The 19,805-nt window shown below is 37.9% G+C and overlaps 1 protein-coding gene across 1 annotated transcript in view; it reads left to right on the forward strand.

The window, feature by feature from the left end:
- Nucleotides 1-19,805, forward strand: part of LOC103594074 (UV radiation resistance-associated gene protein) — a gene marked incomplete at its 3' end in the record, with an annotated part of 302,923 nt that overhangs the window by 195,974 nt on the left and 87,144 nt on the right. The window contains exons 9-12 of the mRNA XM_008577262.1: nt 4,639-4,723; nt 7,158-7,245; nt 8,138-8,198; nt 15,699-15,864. Coding sequence (XP_008575484.1) covers nt 4,639-4,723; nt 7,158-7,245; nt 8,138-8,198; nt 15,699-15,864 — 400 coding nt within the window. The remainder of the gene's footprint in view (nt 1-4,638; nt 4,724-7,157; nt 7,246-8,137; nt 8,199-15,698; nt 15,865-19,805) is intronic.

Here is a 19,805-nt window from a genome sequence, read left to right on the forward strand (position 1 = left end):
CATGCATTCTTGGTGGGTCCTTCTGGCCAGCAATAGGTCATCAACGTATTGGAGCAGAGTACATCCACTTTGTTTGACTGGGAAAGCCTCTAGGTCAGTAGCCAGGCTTGTGCCGAAAATGGTTGGGGAGTTCTTGAATTCCTGAGGTAACCGTGTCCAAGTTAACTGTTCTTGAGTCCTCTCGGGACTGTCCCATTGGAAAGCAAAAATGGGTTGACTCTGGGGAGCCAGTCTGATGCAGAAGAAGGCATCTTTAAGGTCCAGAAAGGTGAATAAGCAGTGTCCGCAGTGATTAAGCTCAGAAGCGTGTATGGATTAGGAATGGCAGCGTGACAGTTGCTTGGTTGACTGCCCTGAGGTCTTCTACCAGTTGTAAGTCGTTGGTCCCTGGCTTCTGAACTGGCAGTAGAGGTGTGTTCCAGGGAGACTGGCATGGCCTTAAAAGTCCATATTTGAGGAGTATGTTCAGATGTTTTTGTGTCCCCTGTTGAGCCCATCGAGGGGGTATGATATTGCTTTTGTCGACTGGCATTGTCCCTGGTTTCAATTCCACCAGGACCAGGGGAATGTCCTTGGCCAGACCTGGTGGGTTGTGTTCAGCCCAGACTCTGGTCACCTGGACAGGAAGCTCCAGTAATGTTGGTGTCATGGCCTCTAGACTAAACAACTGCCATTCTTCCCCCTGGGGAATGGTGAGGGACAGAATCCGAGCGTCGGAATCCCCCGGAATTAGGGACATTTCTCTGATCTTCGAGAAAGTTATTTGGGCCTGTACTTGAAGGGTATTGGGCAGTCAGGCAGGTAGAGAAACTTATGAATGAGCAGTCAGCCTAGTCCCATAGGGATATGGTAGACCTGGATCTGAGGGCAGGATAGCTGGCTTGGGGGCCACATGTAGCGGTCACCTTTGCACGTGAGTCTGACCTGGGACCAACATTTCTCTGGCCAGGAGAATTTGGCAGTGTTTTTCCATGCAGGCCTTTAGCCAGGAAGGTGGAGAATGAACTAAGTCTTCCCAGGAATCAATATAGGGATATTGGTCAGGGTGGCCCTGAGGGTCATTTCCATAGTGGCCAGTAATGACCCTTCTGGCTTGACAGATAAAGGAAAGGTCAAAGGACCCCTCAGAGGGCCATCCTACATTGACAGATGGCCAGTCCACCCCACAGAATGCCCTGAGTTTATCAGGAGATAGTTTGACACCATAATCAACAGAAAAGCCCTTTTAAAAATTCCTCAGCATACAAGGCAAAGGGAGTTTGTTTGCTAGGTGTTCCTCCCATGTTTTCCACTCGTGATCAATGTTGCAACAGACACTCAGTTCCAATAATTTCATCCATCTCCGGCCGCTCACCTTGTGGTAATATTTCAGGCACCTCTTGGCCTTGGTGAAACGGTATAAACCCCAGTCAGGACCTCTCGCAAGAGTCACCCTTAGCTGTGTGAGGTTCGCCACAGAAGTGTGGATCGGGACTCCGCACTCAATTCATCACTCAAATACAACCACATGCATTCATTCACCACCCTAAAACTACTGAAATTCTGACCTGAGAATGTGGTTTCCTCTGTGGAATGGAGTTCACCACCCAAAAATTACTGAAATCCTGACCTGACCAAGGAATGTGGTTTCCTCCGTGAAACAGAGTACTAAGACATTCTCCCCTTTTGGAGGTGATCAGGCTCTCCTCCTACTCTCACAGGAGTAGAAACCCAGTGGGACCTGGGTCCTTACCTAGCCTGACGGGCCAAACTCCCTGGTCTGGTTCCTACATCTCTTTGGGTTCCGTTGTGCTCAGGGTTTGACCTCTGTGTTCACCCAGTGAGGCCTTTCCCACTCATGGAGAACTCTCCGTTGGTGCCTGAATGCAGTCTGTGTCATTGTGTGTCCTGGGGGCCAAGACCAATAGACATGGGAGGTGGTCAAGCTGCCGTCTCCGCCATTCCCGGGCAATCCCTCAGGAAGTGTTACAGCGTGTTACATCCATGTTACAGCGAACTCTCAAGGAGAGGCAGGACACCGAGGCTTGTAGCAGGAAGCAGAGTTCATTCCCGGGCAATCCCTCAGGAAGTGTTACAGCGTGTTACATACATGTTACAGCGAACTCTCAAGGAGAGGCAGGACACCGAGGCTTGTAGCAGGAAGCAGAGTTTATTGATGCCGACAAAAGCTCAGCGGACTCATGTCTCAAAGGCTGAGCCCCAAATGCAGCGGTGGTTGTCTCTTTTATATTGTCACACTTCTGGTTTTTACAGTGAGGTAAGGGGTGACATATGGTTATAACTTCCGTTTAGGTGGGAAAAGTTCTGGGTCCATTAGTTGTTACAACAGGGTGGGAAAGTCAAATGTTGCATCAGCTGTTGCAGTGAGCAGGGCACAGCTGGGCATATATGATAGCAGGGTGGGGCGCAGTCAGGAGAGCAGTCAGGAGAACATGGGTGCCTCAGGACCTCCATTGTATATTCACAAGAATGATTTAGAGCAGGGAAGGAAATCGAAGTATAAGTCTGGAGGAGAGGAGTGGGAACTCTTGCAAGAAAAGCATAATCCTTCTCTAAAAAGAAAAGAGGCTGGCCAGTTAGCTCATTTGGTTAGAGCATGGTGCTGTTAACACCAAGGTCCAGAGTTCAATCCCTATATTGTCCAGCTGACGAAAAAAAAAAAAAGAAGAAGGAAAAAAGAATTAAGGCTCTGGGGGAAGAGCTGCTAACCCTGTAGTGCTGGCACACAGGTAAAAACCTGTTGCAGCTAGAGGAACTAAAAAGGAAAGAAAAAAATCCACTAACTTTTGGGAGTAGAGTAGGAAATTATTTTGGTCCTGGACTGTAAGAGGTCTCCTATCTTTGGGGCAGGGGCAGAATCACTTAGAAAGCTCTGCCCTGATACCAGGCATTCTTGGCTTGACCAGGAAAACAGAGCAACTTTCTCCCCCACTCCCCAACCAGGTTAGAAAGCACAGCAACCAGTCACAGTTGTTTACCACTTGGAGAGAGGCAAGATCAGGGTGAGAGACCCTTACTTAGGTGCATGTTCACAGAGAATACCTATATCTGAGGATAATACAGGATCATTAAGGAAAAAACTTTTGGCAAACTATCCCTATGCACCCCCTAAAAGAGAAAAGTTAAATAAATTTGAAGAATGTAGTAAACTGAAGATAACCATGGCAGCAACAAAACCCAAACCTAGCTCAATTCCTGATTGGATTGACTCAACCCCAAAATTAATAGTGGAAGAAGAGCCATGCCCTTTTCTGGGCATAAAGGTTATTCACCTCAGTCTTTATTGTCCTACACATGATATTCAACATTCAATTAAAAATTTTGAGACCAAAAAAAAAAGAAACAAACCCATCACTATCACTGCCATCACCACCACTACCAAAATATTGCTGAGAGAAGAAATGAACAGAAAAATACTCAGAAATGATTCAAAATATTGGGACTTTCAGAGAGAGAATTTAAAGCAACTATGATTATCATGCTACAGGCTTTTGTGGGTAGGTGTGTTACCTAGTCAACAGGCTCGTCTGCCCTCTTACATTAAAGAAATGACCCAAAAGTCCAAATGTTGGTACAAGAATTGGAAGCTTTATTCAGATAACTAGCATGCTTAGATTGGTAGATTTAGTACTGAGGTCCAAAGTCTGTATTTTGGACAATTAACCTACTTTCTGTTCCTCCATATAAGAAATATAATGAAAAGTTTAGGGCACCTTTTTTTATTGGATCACAGTTCATGAAACTAAATTCCTTCATAATATCTAAAACTTAGTATGTCAGGATCTAAGACTTCTGTGCTGAGTAACTCTGGAGTTGTTATCAGGCCTGGATTGTCAAGAACATAAGCTCTCATTTTCTCAGAGTAGGATCTTAGATGTTAAAGGATTTTATGATCACAAAAATGGAGGTTCTAAAAGTTGATATAGACATAGAAATCAGGAATATAAACACATATTAGTAATTACAATGCTAAAGCAAACACTTAAAGGAAATTAAATGTTCTGTAATAGAATTGGAGTATGTGGGTATCCAATGGAATATTCCTATAATTCACATCCATGGAGTTAAAGTTTATATAGCGATAACTCATATTATTTGTCAACATGTAAAAATGCTTGTGACATAATATGGTAAAATCAGAAAACACATTTCCTGTACACTATGAATTTCACTAAAACATTTATGAGCAAGATGAAAGTTCATAAAAACTACTTATATTTATGAAGTATATTATAGTAGTCAAAATGCAGGTAATTTTTCCTGCTCTATTTTTTATACTTTCAGAAATTTTGTTATATAGCATTTGTGGTTGAAATGAAATTAACCACTTTTTTTAAAAAGTGAAGTCTGAATTTTGAAATCTCATCATGGTTTCTTAGTCAGCAATCCCAGAAAGCTGTAGGCAGACTCTTACTCTTTGGCTCCTGCTGGAGGCTGCGCTTGTGTGAAAATTGAACCAATAGGGAAATTTATTCTAGTTAATACCTCTACAAAACCTCCATATTCAGCCCACTTTGCCTTTTAACTCTTTTTATTTCTCTCATAGTCAGGAGACTGGCTCTGCTTTTTTGGTTGTGATTGAGCAGTCCTGTCTGCAATGTTATATCTGGAATTGTCTCCTCCCGTCTCTCTCTCTAGGAAGTGCATTTTCAGCTGAGCACCTCAAGCTTCAACTCCAGAAGGAATCCCTAAATGAATTGAGAAAGGAATGCACTGCAAAAAGGTAAATGCAATACTGAGAATAATTGCTGTCAGTGCTGAGTTTACTGTAAGGATGGGGGAAGGTAGCATTCTTTAAAAATTGCTGGTATTAATTTATACTCCGTACACCTCAGTGCCAGATTAATTTATTCAACAAGTATTTATTAAACACCCACTATGTGTCATGCACTGTGCTAGAGGTCAGTTATGATAGCTAGCTTGTATGTAGTCACAAGCAGAAACATGAACACTATTCTTATAGTGTCCCAGGCCATAGCATCATGGCTTAATGTTTGAATCATCTTCTCCTGTCTTCTATATGCAGTGTAGCTGATAGTTTTTTTATTCAATAATTTTCGCAGATTTACTCCTGCTTCTTGTTAGCTCATTCAGATTACCTCAACAGTTCCTACATATCTTACTAATGTCAGTCTCTCCATCTTTCATGTCCATCCTCCATGTTGCTATCAGACCTCTCCTCTTAAAATACCATTTTTACCATATTTTTTCTCTTCCTAATATGGTGATTTATTTGCCTAACTTTCAAAATAGCCTTGACTCAATTAACACTATATAATAGTAGTTAATTTTAGTCTCTCCCTCCTTGACATTTATTTGACAAATGCTAATAGTGTTTCTCCTTATTTTTTTCAACACTTGCTAATTCATCACAACTTCTTTTCTTTTGCTTATCTTCAGTCACTTTTCCTGGAAAGTCTTCCTGTCCTGCATTTTTCTTCAAACCTTAGCAATTGAGGATTCAAGAATGTTAACCCGGAAAGAAGCACAGAGATCATCTATTTCAATCCTCTCAATTTGCAGATAGGAAAGCAAGGCTCTAGGAAATTACTATTTGTTCACCTCACTAGCAAAGCCAGGACTAGATCTGATTGTCTTTAGTGCTGTTTTAGATGGGAAAAACCAAAGTGTTTTTCCTATTCTCACATATCACTCAAAACAATACTTTGACACCAGATTTTCCAGCAGACACCAGCTGGATGTCCTATAATCTGATTCAATTCTGACACTATCTACCTGGAGATAGCATCAGATCCCACAGGTTAAGGGCTCAGTTGCACGAGAACACACCCTTCCCCCCACCCACCAGATGCCAGTTGCAAGCCCCAGGTTGTTACCTGTGCTTCTGACTGATCTGCTATAAATTGGGGTTCCCATAACCCTTTCTTGAGTTTGATTAATTTCCTAAATCAGCTCACAGAACTCAGTGAAACACTTGTGTTTACTGGTTTATTATAAAGGATATTACAAAGGATGCAGGCGAACAGCCAGGTGGAAGAGATGTACAGGGCAAGGTCTGGAAGAGGGAGCATGGAGCTTCCGTGTCCTCTGGGCACGCTGTCCTCCAGGCACCTCCACAACCTGGAAGCTCATCAAATATTGTTACTTAAGAGTTTTTATAGCTCTTGATCTCTAACCCACCTCTGACCCGTTTCCCAGAAGTTGATAGGTGGAGCTGAAAGTTCCAACTCTTTAATCACTTGGTCTTTCTAGTAACAGCTCCATCTTAAAGTTGTCTAGGGGCTCCACCCTAAGTCACCTCATTAGCATAAACTCTGTTGTGATTAAAAGGAACTCATTATGAACAACAAAAGACACTCCTATCACCTGGGGAATTCCAAGGGTTTTAGATACTCTGTGATAGGATCTGGGGATAAAGACCATATATGTATTTCATATTATATCAAAAGGGCTCTTTGCATTATATCATAACTTTCCCATTCCACTTTGACCTAAGGTTTCACCTAAATTCCTTTCATTCTTAAATTGTTAACACAGTTAAGCAGGCAATTTATTCTATGGGTATTTCTTCTCTGTTGGTCATATTTCTTAAGTTGCTCAAGAGAAGAGCTGAGTCATCTTACAACTTTTTGCTTATTCTTTTTTACTTTATTATTTTTCTAACATTGTAACAGGTTGTTTTTTGAAGTAGTCGTAACATGTAGTTGTGAGTGAAAGAATACTTTTTTTTGAGGAAATACCATATGGATCTTTCCTAAAATCAAATTGGCCTCATTAAATATTGGTTATGAAAACTTGGTCAGCTTACTCAGCCTCTCTAAATCTTGTTTCCTTGTTTATAAATGGGTATAATAATATCAACCTATTAGAGTTGTAATAATTAAATAAAGCCACTTGTAATGCTCCTGGCATTTAGTAGTAGGTGCTCAGTGAATGATTATTTGTACACTTTACCTCTCTTAGCATGGTGCTGGGCACACCCAACAGCCCTCAGTATATAGTTAGCTTGATTGATAGTATTTAGAGATAGGTCAAGACTCATGGTAGCTATTATGCTTACCCCTACTTCTGAGTTTCTGTGGCCTATTACAAACCATTTAATCTTCCTCTGCATTAATTATGTGGAAATAAGTGTTAGAGAGCATGCAAGCAATTTTTTTTATTATTTAATAAATATACTTTCCTTTCTTCATTAGAGAACTCTTTCTGAAGACTAATGCTCAGTTGACAATTCGTTGCAGGCAGTTACTCTCTGAGCTTTCCTACATTTACCCTATTGATTTGGTAAGTTTCAGATTTTTTGAAAAGGTTTTTCTTCCTGAACAGATGATTTCTGTTTGAAATTTCCCCTCAATGAAAAAACTCATTGTTCTGTTCTTATTTGTATGCTCTGTCATGATTCATTCAGGAGCTAATATTTATTTAAAAAGTAGATTTAGATTTAGTTGGCCTTAGATTCCACTATATGTTTTTTTTATATCAGTTTGGTGGTAGGGTGCAGTCATCTGAAAGAATGCCAAATTATTTCTAGTTTCTTTAGAATCTTTTTACTCAACCAAATTATCCACTACCACCATTTCTGACACATGCACGTAGATACATATGAACTGCTTAAAAAATATAACTGCTAATTAATTTATATTAGTGTTACTTAAGGTAATCCTGGGATAATTGTCAAGATGTTAAGTTTTTGAACCTAGTTTCTTAGAATAGTTGCAAAAAATAAAACTTCAATAAAATTGATTAGAATTCTTTTTTAGAGAACTGAGTCTGCTGAATTTGATAGTTTTGTTTTTAAGGAAAAGCAATTTAAAAGATTAATTTTCAAAGAAGAAAGCTAATAGAATTTGAGTTTGCCCACAGAATCTTGTGAAATCATTTCTAGAAATGAATTAACCAAAGGATATTTTTATGATGATAATTTTACATGGCCCTTTCTTGGACATGTTTTAAATGTTTTTATTATAGAAAATTCAAGTATATATAAATGTAGGGAGAGTGGTATAATGAATCATCATGTACCCATCATCCAGCTTCTATATGATAATATTTCAAGTTTAGGACAATATTGTTTTTGAATCAACACTGACCTGCTGAATTCTTTGAGATTTGACTTAAAGTTTTTTTTGCCTTATATATAAATAGAATTAAATTCATTCTTTGATTAAATTCACAGAATGAGCATAAGGATTACTTTGTATGCAGTGTCAAGTTGCCTAATTCTGAGGACTTCCAAGGTATTTTATTACTTTTTTACTTCTAAAGATTTGGTGTATATAGTATATGTGAATAGAGTTGTCTTGAAATGTTGGTTGCCTAGCACTTTATGCAGAGGCATTTTGGACCTTCTAACCTTTCTCAACTGCAGTTACATACAGTCAAATTCCCTGATGGGAAACATAACAGAATATTTGGTCTAATCATGAAAAAACAATTATTTAACCTTGTATTTGAAATTTAAAAGAAAAAAGTTTTTAAATGGACTTAAGCAAATCAGGTAGTAGGGTTCTTAAGAGTACTAATAATTTCCCTATCCTTTTGGTTTGATCTTCATGAAAAATTTGTGTGTAGTTGGGAGCATAGGAACAGCAAAAATTAATCTGTTCCGTTGTTTTTTAGGAGGTCATATTCCTGCAGAGCCGAAAAGTATTTGAAAATTTAATTTTGTGACATTCCCACTACCACGGGTCTAATGCATTGTGTTATCATTTCTCTCCTCTTTCAATTTAAAAAATTACATTAAAGGTATTACAGAATGTGATTCAAAGCAATTCCTGTATTTTAAAATCTTTTATTTTTGCTAATCTCTTAACTTGTTTTCTTTGGCATATCAGTAAAGAGATTATTTTTACTGTTAGCAAAGTGGGTTCTTTTCCCTCAGCCTGAACAATGCTTTGAGGCCTACTAAATATCTGTATAGATTATTCCCAAAGCTAGCATATTACCTATTTGGGAAGATATTATTCAAGAAGAGAGCATTACTAGTTTTGATCAGGACTTTCTTCCATTTTCTATTGTTATTCATGGTCCTTTAACATTTAAGACTATTTTAATTAATTACCCCCGTTGGCCCATAGTTGGGACATAATATAAGGAGAGTGATAAACCAGGAGATGGACAACCTCTGTTCAAGTCCTGGTTTTCCTTCTATAAACGATGCAATTTGGAGCAACTTGAGTTGATTTTCTAATCAATAGTATGAATATTAATTTACCTGTGTACATGATTGTTGTGAAATTGAGATATACCAGTATCTGTAAAAGCATGAGATTTTGCCTTGTCTTTCATCTTCATGAAAGCAAACCAAAGAAACCTGTAAGGAAAGTGGTATTCAGTGACTTGCTCAAGACCATGAAGCTTGGTAATGATCTAGCTGAGATTTGTCTGGTTTCCATTGTATGATGCTCCCTCAAATCTCTAAGTCACAAAAATGTGCTTTGGTGTTAATTTTAGGCAAAGTTGTGGTGTCATGAAGCCAAAGGCTCATCATTTACCTCATTCATTCACTTAATAGCATATTGAGTACTTGAGCCCTAAGCCAGGTTCCTGGGATACAGAGCATTCACTCAGTGAAAAGATATTTATTGAACACCTATATGCCAGGAATTGTACTGAGTTTTGAAAATATAATGATGAATAAAGCAAAACATGTTCTGTCCTTTTATGGAGAGTATAGCCTATTGAGGATATCAGCCAATTAACAAGAAAATAAGTAATTAGCAAGTATTTAATAAGAGAATAGGCTATCATAGAGAATTGGGAATGTACTTTAGGTAAAGCAGTCAGAGAAGACCTCTCTGAGGAGAAACATTTAACAGAAAATTTGAAGGCTGAAAGGAGCCAACTATGCTACATCTGGGGAAGAGCATTCCTTGGAGAGGGGACAGCAAGTATAAAAGTCATGCTAGAGGAGGAATGGGCATGGCATATCTGAAAAAATTATGGTTGGGGGTATGGGAGAAAAGACCTATATTTTGGATAAATTACTTGAACTTAATTTCTTACCTGTAAAATGAGCGAATATCTATATCTCTAATTCCTTGTGATGATTGAATGAGATAACATTTGAAAGGGCTTTTCATATGTAGGAGGTATTCAAGAAATGTAAATGGAATTAGTTACAAAGGAAAGAGGAAGGAAATGAAGGACAGGAGAGAAAGAAGGTAAGACAGAAAAGATCAGACCAGACCTGAGTGGCATGGTGAGCAAGGGAAGAGTTACACTCGAGGAGGTAGGAGAGGGCAGCCAGGACCTTGAGGCCACTGTAAAGAGTTTATATTTTATTCTCACAGAAGTGGGAAATGCCTGAAGGGCTTCAATGAGGGGGATGGCACAAGCTGAGTTATGCTTTTAGAAGCCATTCTGGCTGATAAATACAGACTGATTTGAAAGGAGACAGTAAAGGAAGCAGTGGCATTGGTAGTGGTGATCTGTTACTTCAGTCCACTCTGGGATATTTCTTGATTCTATTTTTGTTTTCCTTGAAGTGTCTTGTTTCCTAGTTTTTCATAACTTTTAAACTTATCTACACTTAGATGCCCAGCAAACTGAATACATTCTCCCTACCCTTTAAAAAATTTAGTGTAGTTGCTGAAAACTGAAATGGGAGATAAAATGAAATACATATTTAATTTTACTCAGGTCCTGTTTACTCCCTATGGCCTCTGGGAATCAGAAGTTTTAAGAAGCACGTATGGTAGTTTTGGACATTAAAAATCTCATGTTAGCATTCTGCAAAGCACTTCCATGTACTAAATGTTTTGAATGCCCTGTGTATGTTGTCTATAGTGCCTGGTGCTGAGAGTATGTATAGATGATTAAAACATTGATCCTACCTTGCAGTCCAGTTGAGGGCATCAGATTTGTAATCATGCCCATCAAGAAAGATTTGTTGAATTCGTACTCTGTGTCAGGCACTTAGAAGTTTATACAAGGTGCAGGGGACTCAACAAAGTGGGAATAATCAGTTCTATAAGGAAGGGATCAAGAAAACCTTTATAGAGAAGGTGATGCCTGTGCTGTCTTAAAGATGAAATGGTGTTCCTCTGTTGGAAAAAGGGTAGGAGGACATTTTAGGTTGGGTGAGTAAAAATATGGAATATGGAACATCATGCATGATGTTATCACATTTATTACTTTAATTCTTAAAGCTGTGAGAATTAATTCCTTCTGTGAGGAAAGGAATTACTCCCAATTTTTTTAAAGACAAGAAAATTGAGGCTGAGAGATTAGTTAATTTTTCCAAGGACTCATACTAGCCAGTGATAAAGTTAACGTTATCCCTGGTCTGCCTGATTCTAAGGTCCATATTCCTGTCATGTTGCAGTTTTCTTCCTTGCTTTGAATAATAACCTCTTCTAAACCTCTGACAACTTTTTAGTATTCTATAACAGCTGCATTCTGGGAGAGGCTCTAGTGAAGAAATTGCAAACTGGTTATGCTATGATATTCATGAGACTTCTGGGATAGACTTTACAATGCATGGGTTGATAGTTGTTTGGGAAACTTCTTAGTGGCACAACATTTATTGTGCTTTTCTAAATGGGTAAGTTACTGTTAGAGTATGCCAAAGAGACCTGGACACAATGGGAGAAAATTGTCCAGTGAAGGGTGATCATCTGAGTTCCACTGACTGAGAAATTTAGCTTTTTTAAAAAAATGTTTGTGCATGTGTGTTTTTAAGTAATCCGTGACACGAGAGCCTTTTGTGGTAATGAGACCCAGATTTCCTTCTGTGTCTGTATCCCTTTATGCAGGCATGATTTCTTGGAAAGGAGAGTCCATATGTCAAACAGTGTCTCATTGAAAACATGGAATGATTCCATAGATGCTGTGGCAGTGATTAGAGTCTTAAATATTTTGTCCTGTCTGGATCAGTGGGTGCTTGGTTCCTTAACAAATCAGCTGCCTCAGTGATTGGGAGGCAGGATGGTAAGAGCTTTTAGATCACTTATTGTACTTGGATGCATTTGAATATTAATAGTTTGTCCGACATATAAATCAAAGGAGCATTTGAATTAATTTATAATGTTGTCACGGCCATTGTGTGTTTGTGAAATTTTTGCCTAAAAATTACAGAAAATCTGCAGCCTTGAGTGGCTACGTACTTTTAAAAAACAAGTCAGAAATATTTATGAGGAAACTGCAGGTTTTTATTTTGTTTTAAGACCCTTTAAACATTGTTTGAATTAGGATCTTTTTCACAAACCTGAGTCATACAGTTCATTCCTGTTCTTCCCTGGACCTTCCACTTCCTCGCCAGCTTCTTCTGACCAACAAAACTATCATCCGTGACCTTTTTAACCCCCAGAGCAGCATAAGGAACACAAGCTTCTGCTCTGCATTAGGTGTTAGGGACGTCATTAGTACTTTCTGGAAAAGTACACCCCAGAGAGCTGGGTTTTGGCTTTGGCAGGTAAAAAGTCTTTCAGATCTTGGAATGCGTGAAACCTTAAACCTTTTGGTTTTTTAACTAAAGTGATTGGCAACAGAATGTGACATCTGAGGTTGCATGGCTTGCAATAGCCATAATTAACCACATGAGCTCACATTTTCCCACTGGAGGTTCAGTGGTCTTGGGTGATGAAAGTGACTTTCCTACCAGGAGGAGGTTTTCCTTTTGAGGGTGTTGGAATACCCTTGGGCCCTGTAATGCTTCACTCGTGGTCCTTTTAAAATGCTTTTTAATATAAAGCTTGAGTATTGGAAACCCAACACCACAGTGTTTAACAATAGTAAGACTGTGATGAAGCACTATGGCCTGGAATGGGAAACAACCTAGGGTTTTTAATAAGTGGAGTGGGGAGTCTTGTGATGGCAAGAATGGTGAGTGTGAACACCTTTATCAAAGCGGATTTACAGTATTATTCAATTTTCAGGGTTTGGTATTTCTTTTTGGTTTTTGGTTTCTTTGTATATACTTCTCTCAGAGATGCCTTTTTATCTTTAAATTTAAGGAAAATTGTTTTGTTCATTTGTGGGAGGTGATGTTAGAAGATCAAGTTTTTGTTCTTTTAATAGAGGTATCCATGTAGTCTCAAAATATGCAAGTATAATTCTTTAGTATTACCCTTCAGTAATATGGAAAAAAATGTGGATGCTTGAGTGGTTAGCATTGGATAGACTTTTTAAAATACATTCATTTGACCCATTTGGAAGGCTGATTAAGAGACCTTCCACTGTTTTCTGGAAGTTTTCAAATCCTTTTCTGTCATGTCATATAAGAGAGGAAAAGCTTAGTATAAAGCACGTATAGGAAAGTCCCAATTTAGCATAGTATTAAACTTTACTCAAGTACTCTTCTTCTTCTCCTCTCCCTTCAAAGGAAGGATCTTACTGATAGGAGTATTTTCAGTTTTGTAAGCCCTGTTCTTTACAGGAAGCAGGATTTAGCAACCTGTGAAGGAACTCAGAGTTGCAGCTATGACTCCAGACATCGGTATTTTGGGAGCTGGGGTGTGGACACAATTCTCCCACTAATTCCATTACTCACAGTTTTCACCTGTATGATTTTGACCAAGCCACTTATACTACCTGGATCTCATTTTCTCATCTGTGTGTCCATAGTGTCAGTCTCAATGATTTCTAAAGTTTCTCCTAGCTCTAATATTATATGATGATAAATGTATAATGTAATGAATTTATAATGTAAAGAATTTTTAGTCCCCAAGGTAGTATGATATACAGATTTCCTCAGGAGTATAGTAGTACTCAAGTACCTTGAGTGGGACTGGGACAAGGGGACATGGTCTCTAAAAATAATTAGGCTTCTAATTAGTTACAGCATGACTCAGTCATCGGTTGAAATGAACTCTGATTTTTTTCCATGAGTTCGTTTTCAGAGAACAGTATACATTAGTTGAGAAGCCCATTTTCTATCAAGCACTATACAAGTCATTGAGGACTCACAGACTTTATATGTGTTCTTTGCCTGTACTAGAAAAGTGTGAAGCAACTAAGGTGGCACATGTGTGTCATATGCTTGGTACATTCTAGGCTCCCAAGTTAAAAAAAAAAACAAAACTGTTATGTATTCATTTTTTAACAGTAAAGCTCTGAGACCGTATGGTAGAGTGGAGGATTTGGTGTCAGGCCAACCTGCTTACTAGCTCTATTACTTTGGACAGGTTCCTTAATCTCTTTGAGCCTTAATTTCTTTATCTGTAAAATGAATGAAGTACCATTAAAAATGTGCCCAGTTTAGTAATTGTTGGTGAATGAATGAACTGTTATTTATAAATAAAAGTGCTACAGACAATTCCAGGCAGAAGAAAAATATATACTAGTGAAAGTTACCTATTTTTATAAAGTGATCAAAGAGAAAACAAAAGTCTGTTATGGATTTCAAAGGTAAAGAATTCATTGAGAAATGGATACCTCTAGTGTCATTCCTACCATGAGAAGTGAGGGCTTAGATGATTAAGTGTAAGTATAAAAGAAGAATGTGAAAAAGTATTATTGATAATTAAGATTAAAGGCACCTTAGAAGTCAGGAAACAGTCAAGCCATGATTATCTCGATCATTTCAGCCCTTCTTCTCTAGCCAGCTGGTGTTTTCCAGATTATATGTTAAATCTTTTAGAGGGTGTGTGTGCACACATCTGTGTGTGTGCATACATGTGTGCACGTGCATGTATGCACTTTTAAAAGTATTTTAGGAATACTATATACCAAGGAGTTACTTTTTCATTCCTTTTGGGAGAAGTTAACTTTCTGTTGCATTACTCTCAGTTCTGAGTACCTGAATCATTTCTCATTTGAAAGGTAGTGGCAGAAATCTGGATGATGAGTTTAAAAATATAATTATTTGTGGCTTTTTAAAAGCTAGATGCTTTTTTTTTTCCTTTTTGTCTTTTTTTGTGACCGGCAACGGATCGCAACCCTCAGTGTCGCGCCCGTACCGGACTGAGACCAGCAACGGGATCGCAACCCTCGGTGTTGTACCCGCACCTCGCTCAGCCAGTGAGCGGCCGGTCTGTACGTGGGATCCGAACCCTCGGCGGGAGCGCTGCCACGCTCCAAAGCGGCGCACTGTAGCAGGGCGCCACCGGGCCGGCCCTAGATGCTTATTTTTGACTAAGATACATGCATTTTTTTCCCCAGTAGTTGCTTCCACCATAAATAGGATGGTGTATGAACAGTGTGGTTTTTGGCCTTTTGGTTTTACTATTTTAAATGTAAAATGTTTTTCCCCCTTATCCCATGTTAAACTTCACAGACTTATTTATGTATGCAGCACTGTCTTTTTCAATATCAGGAACATACCCCATAAAGATGTATTAGGCTATTTCACTTTACTTCTGAATTAATAATGTTGTACAATAGTACAACTATATCACCTAGAAAGTTGTTAATGAATGAAATGTATAATGGTTATATAGTACGTTATATTTAAACTTCATGTAATAGACTCAAGAATTATATCCCCCCTTTAAAAATGCTGGGAAAGAAAGTAGTGGATATTTGGGCACACTAAGAACTCTTGCTTAAGACATACATGCGCGCGCACACGCACGTTAATCTCATCCATTAATTATTGGGAAATGGTTATAAATGTAGTTAGTAGGTCAAATCTTAAGTCATTAATGTGTTTAAATTTTTATAAAATTCATATAATTTACATAAGTGATTAATATTTTATATAACATTTTAATAAGATCTCATTTGAAATTGATTTGTTTACTCATAGCTACATTTATAAGGTAAATAGTTGTTCTCCTCTGCTTTTGAATTTACAGCAAAAGATGATGGAAGCATTGCTGTTGCCCTTGGTTACACTGCACATTTGGTCTCCATGATTTCATTTTTCCTACAAGTGCCCCTCAGATATCCTATAATTCATAAGGGGTCTAGATCAACAATCAAAGATAATATCAATGACAAGCTGACTGAAAAGGAGAGAGAGTAAGTGTCTTTTTTTATACTTTTAAGATCAAGCCAGTATGAAACATAACAAATATTAAAAATATAAAATGTGATGTAAATTTTGGCAACTTTTTTCTAACCTTTGTAAAGTGTTCATTTCTTTTAAATCAAGTGCAGTTATTCATTTAGATTTCAAAGCTTCAACCCCTGTACTTCCAAAAATTGCTAATGATAGCAAAATTGACTCATTTAAGTTTATTTACTTTCCTTTTACTTTTGTGAGGACAAGTGTCATATGCTCTGCAAATATTCATGTAGTACCTATTGCCTGCCACTAACAAATGAAATGGTTAAAAGATTGTCAGAGAGCCAACCAGGAAAAGGATAAAAAGTTTAACAGCAGGGCTGGCCCGGTGGCACACTTGGTAGAGTGCGGCGCTTGGGAGCGCAGCGGCGCTCCCGCCGAGGGTTCGGATCCCATGTGGAGACCGGTTCCCGCTCACTGGCTGAGCGCAGTGCGGACGCAACACCGAGGGTTGCAATCCTGTTGCCGGTCCCTGGTACGGGCGCAACACCGAGGGTTGCGATCCCGTTACCGGTCACGAAAAAAGACAAAAAGGAAAAAGAAAAAATAATAATTCTTCATGGTCAAAACTGTATTCTAAATACAATCCCAAACAATAAGACTGAAATAGTGTTTCATTGCACAATTATAATTTGTTCACAGATAGATAATTGATAATAGATAATATTTTTACTATATTATCTTTCCAATCTAAAAAAATAAATAAATAACTTGTGTAAAGTACTCTCGGACCCCTAGCAAATTCATCAATAAGTACACAAGAATCTGGGACCCCCATGTCAGAAATACATAGCTTAAAAGTGGGTTAGTGAACTGGAAGATAGGTCAATAGAAATATCCTGACCAAACTACAAAGAACAAAAGAGATGGAATGTAGAGAAAAGTGCTAGACATATGTAGGACTCAATACAAATGTCTACTGTATACATAATTGCACTCACAGAGGGTGGAAAGAGCATGGGTTAAACACAATATTTCAAGAGATAATGACAGAATTTTTCAAACTTAACAAAAGACATCAAGCTACAAATTAAAGAAGCACTAAATATAAAACAGAATAATTATAAGGAAAAATACCTAGGGAAATTTAAATAGCTGAAAATCAAAGGCAGTGAAAATATTAAAAGCAGCTAGAAAGACATGTTAGCATCAAAAGATTTATAATAAGACTGAGAGCTGACTTCTCAATAGAAACAATGGGGGCCAGCCCGGTGGTGCACTGGAGAGTGCGCTGCTTGGGAGCACAGCGGCACTCCCGCCGAGGGTTCGGATCCCATATGGAGACTGGTTCCCGCTCACTGGCTGAGCGCAGTGCGGGCGCGACACTAAGGGTTGCAATCCCGTTACTGGCCAGTAAAAAAGACAAAAAGGAAAAAAAAAAAAACAAAAGAAACAAAGAAAGCCAGAAGGTAATGCAATGACATTTTAAAGCACTGAAAGAAAATAACTGCCAGCTTAGAATTCTATACCAAGTGAAAATATCTCTCAAAAGTAAGGACATTCACAAAGACATTTCAGATCATCAAAACTGATAAAATTCATTTCAGTAGACTACACTGAAGGAAATAATAAAGGCAGAATAAAAATAATTTCACACAGAAACATGGAAATGCAAGAAGGAACAAAGAAAGGATAAATATCAGTATATCTAAATTTATTTTGACTAGAAAGGAAATAATAATGTCTTATTAAATATAAGATACATATATAACTGAAAGAAAATAACTGCCAGCTTAGAATTCTATACCAAGTGAAAATATCTCTCAAAAGTAAGGACATTCACAAAGACATTTCAGATCATCAAAACTGATAAAATTCATTTCAGTAGACTACACTGAAGGAAATAATAAAGGCAGAATAAAAATAATTTCACACAGAAACATGGAAATGCAAGAAGGAACAAAGAAAGGATAAATATCAGTATATCTAAATTTATTTTGACTAGAAAGGAAATAATAATGTCTTATTAAATATAAGATACATATATAAAATATATGTAGGATGATAATGTGTGATTCTAACACAAAAGGTGGGAAGGGGCAAATGGAATTGAAGTGCTCTAAGTTCCCACATTGTCTAGAAAGTGGTAAAGATACTAATCTGTATTAGACTCGACCACAACCTCCCTTCCCTCCTTCCTCTTCCTTCTACTTTCTCCCCCAACCCCCAACTGCTCTGCAACAGCACCTTAGAATGTAAATAATAATAAATAAATAAACTAATTTATATTAGACTCTCATAAATGAAGGATGCATGTTGTAATCTCATAAGCACTAAGAGTTGTTTTATATAAGCAAAAAATTAATAAGGTAAAAAATGGAAAAAAATTTAAAATACTTGATTTACTTAAAAGAAGGCAACAAAAGAAAGGAAAATGAACATTAAATAACTGGAACAAACAGAAAACAAACAGTAAGTTTGCCTAAACTTATCCTGTAATTACCTCAAGAGTAAATGATATTAATCTTCTTAAAAATATTGTTATACTGAATAGGAAACTAAACTCATTCTGCTTTCAAGAGACACGTCAAATATAAGGACACAGAAATATTGAAAGTTAAAGAGTGTATAAAGATATATCATGTAAATATTATCCAGATGAGAGCTAATATAACTATGCTAATGTCAAAGTGATGTATTACATTGATTTTCATGTATTAAATCACCCTTGCATTCCTGGAAGAATCCCACTTGGTCATGGTACACCTTTATTATAATCCTTATAATACTGCTGTTAGATTCAGTTTGTTAGTATTTCATTGAGGATTTTTGCATCTATATTTATAAAATACACTCGTGCCACATAATGATGTTTCAGTCAACCACGGACCGCGCGTAAGACATAAGATTATAATGAAGCTGAAAAATTCCTATCACCTAGTGACATTGTAGCCATCATAACATCATAACATGACACATTATGTGTTTGTGGTGATGTTGGTATAAACAAATCCACCATTTAAAAAAAAATCTTTTATACCATATTTTTAATGTACCTTTTCTGTGTTTAGATGTGTTTAGATACACAAATTCTTACCACTGTGTTACAGTTGCCTACAGTATTCAGTACAGTAATATGCTGTACAGCTTTGTAGCCTGGGAACAATAGGTATATAGCCTAGGTATGTAGTAGAATAAACCATCTAGGTTTGTGTAAGAACTCTATGATGTTCACACAACAATGAAATCGCCTAATGATGCATTTCTCAGAACTTAGCCCTGTTATTAAGTGATACATGACAGTATTGGACTGTAGTTTTCTTTTCTTGTGATGTTTTTGTCTGGCTTTGATGTCAGGATAATACTGGCCTCATAAAATGAGTTAGGAAGTGTTCTTTCTTTTTTTAATTTTTGGCAGAGTTTTATGATTTCTGTTAATTCTTCCATTTGGGTTCACCAGTGGAGCCATCTGGTCTTGGACTTTTCTTTGTTGGGAAGTTTTTAAATCACTGATTCAATTTCTTTACTTATTATTAAACATCCATATTTTCTGTATATCCATGGAATATTTTTTCCATCTTTTCACTTTGAACCTATTTGTATCTTTGGATTTAAAGTGAGTCTCTTCTAGGCAGTATATAGTTGAGGCATGCTTTTTTTTTTTTTTTTTTCCCTTTTTGTCTTTTTTTTACTGACCGGTAACGGCCCTTTTTGTCTTTTCTTTACTGACCGGTAACGGGATCGCAACCCTCGGTGTCGTGCCCGTACCGGGGACCGGCAACGGGATCACAACCCTCGGTGTTGCGCCTGCACCGCGCTCAGCCAGTGAGCGGGAACCGGTCTCCACATGGGATCCGAACCCTCGGCGGGAGCGCTGCTGCGCTCCCAAGCGGCGCACTCTCCAGTGCGCCACCGGGCCGGCCCTCGGCCCGCCTTTTTTTTTTTTTTTTTTTTT

This window comes from Galeopterus variegatus, unplaced genomic scaffold, assembly GCF_000696425.1.
Source record: "Galeopterus variegatus unplaced genomic scaffold, G_variegatus-3.0.2 Scaffold1473, whole genome shotgun sequence".
NCBI lineage: Eukaryota > Metazoa > Chordata > Mammalia > Dermoptera > Cynocephalidae > Galeopterus > Galeopterus variegatus.